Below are 3,006 nucleotides of genomic sequence, written 5' to 3'. Positions count from 1 at the left end.
ATATATATATATATATATATACGCACATATATATGCGGGGCATCCCAGAATGACTGCCAAATATTTCGTATGCTGGTAAAGCGGAACAGCCAGTCAAAAATGATATTGGAATCGACGTCGATTTGATCCTTTCGACATCAAATCAACATCCTTATTTTGCAATTTTCACAATAGTTAACAAGATATTAATTATTAAAAATCGCCGATATTGGTTTTTAATAATTTTTTATTCGAGTACTATCGACTCAGTTTAGTTCACTCTACCAGCAAAATATTTTGGCGATCATTCTGAGACACCCTGCATATATACATATGTATATAATATGTATATAGTGTGTTTGATAACAACAAAATTCTCGCAATAGTAGCAGAAACTAAACTGAATCGAAAAGTCCTCTACCATTTTGCAATTTTCACAAAATTGTCTTATTTCGCTGCTTGCTTCGGCGGTAGGTCGAATTTGGCTAATTTTATAAATGAATATCTCATTAATCGTTGCAAAAATTGCAAAATAGTAGAAGACTTTTTACTCCACCAACACAATATGGAATATTTAGCGTCATTCTGGGACATATACAGGGTATCTCAAAAGTTTTTGCCAATCGCTTTTGTGTAGATAGAGAGAGTTTATCAACTTTTTAGTACTGCATTTTCTTATTTTTATCAATATGAAAACATATTTAAAAATTCTGAAAAAATTCTGAAAAAATTCTCAGAACTTTTTTTTGAGAAGAAAATAAATGATTTTTGTCTCTTGTAACTTTTCTGTAAGTTGATAGTATTTGAATAAAAAATTATTCAAGATCAATATTTGGCAATTTTTAGTAATATCTTATTAACTATTGCGAAAATTGCAAAAAATATGAATTAAAAATTGTCAATTAAATAACAACAGATCTATCCACATTTTTACATAGAAAATGCACTCTGAGCAGGTTTATCAGGCACTTTGGGTCCTATGCATGTCGGTAAAAGGTACGAATTTGGTCCGGGTCCTTCATCTAAAAATTTTATCACACCTCGTGACTTGATACTATAAGCTGGTACTCTACGAATGTGATTCATTGGTGGACACAATTCGGGAGAGTATGCTCCAGGTCCAGGAACATGATCTGGCACTACAAATATTAATATTATTAAGTATAGTTCCTTACGCCGCATAGGAACGCCACACGATAACCAGTTGTGCGCGAGCTTGCTCACAGCGCGCGCGCGCGAGACGAGGCACGAGTACCGCAGCTCAATCCCCAGGGAGCTGGCGCGTCTAGCGAAAACTCGCGTTCAAGATCCGGCGGGAAATATAGGGTCCGAAGAGAAGGAGAGCAACTCACTTGCACTCTCAAATAAAGTTGTAATCAGTGGCTACCAAGCAGTGATGCGAATTCTAGGCCGCTTGCAATACGGTTACTAGCATGAAGGGAATATAAAAAGGTACATACATTATGATGAATCCATATCAGTGTATACTTGATGCGTTGTATGTTCGTCTGTACTTTCTTCATACTAATAACAGTGCTGTAAGCGGTCCGGAATTCGCATTACGAAGCTGTACCGTATTCATAGTGAAAGGAATAACATGGTGTATGCAATTTGCAACCATCTTTTTCTGAATCTACGCCCTTTCTGTCTATGAATTTCGATAAGAAACTAATTTTGCCAATTGTGAAATGCTAAACATAGGGCGATATTCATAGTTCGTTTTTATTTTAGACTGTTTTAAATAATGCCTTAAGATGCTAATACATATCCTCGGATTGACTTATGACATCTTAAAACTGTATTTAAGACAGTCTTAAATGTAAGATTGACTATAAATACCGACTTGCTTCGTGTCGTGAAATTGGTACTAAACACACTTCCTATAGAAAGAGAAACATAAAGTGTGTTAAACAAGGAAAGATTCAGTACCAATTTCGACGCGAAATAGACCGGTATTCATAGTCGATGCATTCGAGAGACTGTTTTAAGTACAATCTTTATGTCATAAGTCAATCCGAGGATTGTATTAGCATTTTAAGACATTATTATTAATATAGTTTTAGCGTTACAATTGGCAGTCTCTTACAATTAGTCTTTTATTGACATTCATAGACAAAGAGGACACAGATTCAGAGAAAAATGCTTGCAAATTGCACACATCATGTTATACCTTCTACCATGATCGTATTACGAGACGAGCGAAGATCTTACTGACACAGTATATAATAACGCAACTCTCTATCAGCATCTTTGAAGTTGGCCAAAATGCGTGAAATAAGTAAATTACCTAGCGTTGCCATAGTTACCATCTAAACTTCTTTCTCTTTTCACTTTGTCAAAATTCCTTGCAAAACTCGCTAGATTTATTCGCATCGCATCCAATGAATTCTTTGAAGTGAGTGCTATTATAGGAACATATTGGAGCATATTGGAGCATGCGATGAGAATAAACCTAATATTGCAATGAAATAATTGAAACTTTATGAAAATTAATAAAAATAAATTGTAAATATATTGAAAAATAAAGAAAAAATATAGAAAAATTAGGAAAGATATTAAATTAACTTAAAAATGTATATTTGTATAAAAAAATATTATGTAATTATATCTATGAAAATATGAGAAAACTGATATAAAAGAAATTTACATACATATATATAAATCATGTAAAAAATAAGTTTAAAATAAATAAAAGTTTATAATAAATAAAAAGAAATCTTGTTCGATTTTCTGTGTTACTTTTGTTCACTTTTTCACTTTATTACTTTTTCACAAAAATTAGATCAATCTCTCGAGATTTCTCACAACATTTCATCAAATGGAAAATACACATAATACTTCCTTCTAAATTTCTACTCTGAACCATATACTTGAAAGACAAATGTTTAAGTGAAACATTGAAACGCTTATTTAAATAGAGAGAGAGAGAGAGAGAGAGAGAGAGAGAGAAGAAAAGAAAAGGAAAGAAAGAGAGATTAATTATTATTCACGACTGTGCGCTACCTACGTTACGTTTCGGACCAACTA

At 32.9% G+C, this 3,006-nt stretch overlaps 1 protein-coding gene across 1 annotated transcript in view; it reads right to left on the bottom strand.

The window, feature by feature from the left end:
- The window catches only part of LOC105621948 (outer dense fiber protein 3-B-like), a 9,609-nt gene that overhangs the window by 4,110 nt on the left and 2,493 nt on the right, over positions 1-3,006 (bottom strand). Inside the window, exon 3 of the mRNA XM_012203386.1 lies at positions 914-1,118. Coding sequence (XP_012058776.1) covers positions 914-1,118 — 205 coding nt within the window. The remainder of the gene's footprint in view (positions 1-913; positions 1,119-3,006) is intronic.

Source organism: Atta cephalotes (assembly GCF_000143395.1).
Source record: "Atta cephalotes unplaced genomic scaffold scaffold00002, whole genome shotgun sequence".
In the NCBI taxonomy this organism is placed as follows: domain Eukaryota; kingdom Metazoa; phylum Arthropoda; class Insecta; order Hymenoptera; family Formicidae; genus Atta; species Atta cephalotes.
Note: the sequence above shows the minus strand (reverse complement) of the source record. Positions and strands in the feature narration are given on the sequence as shown.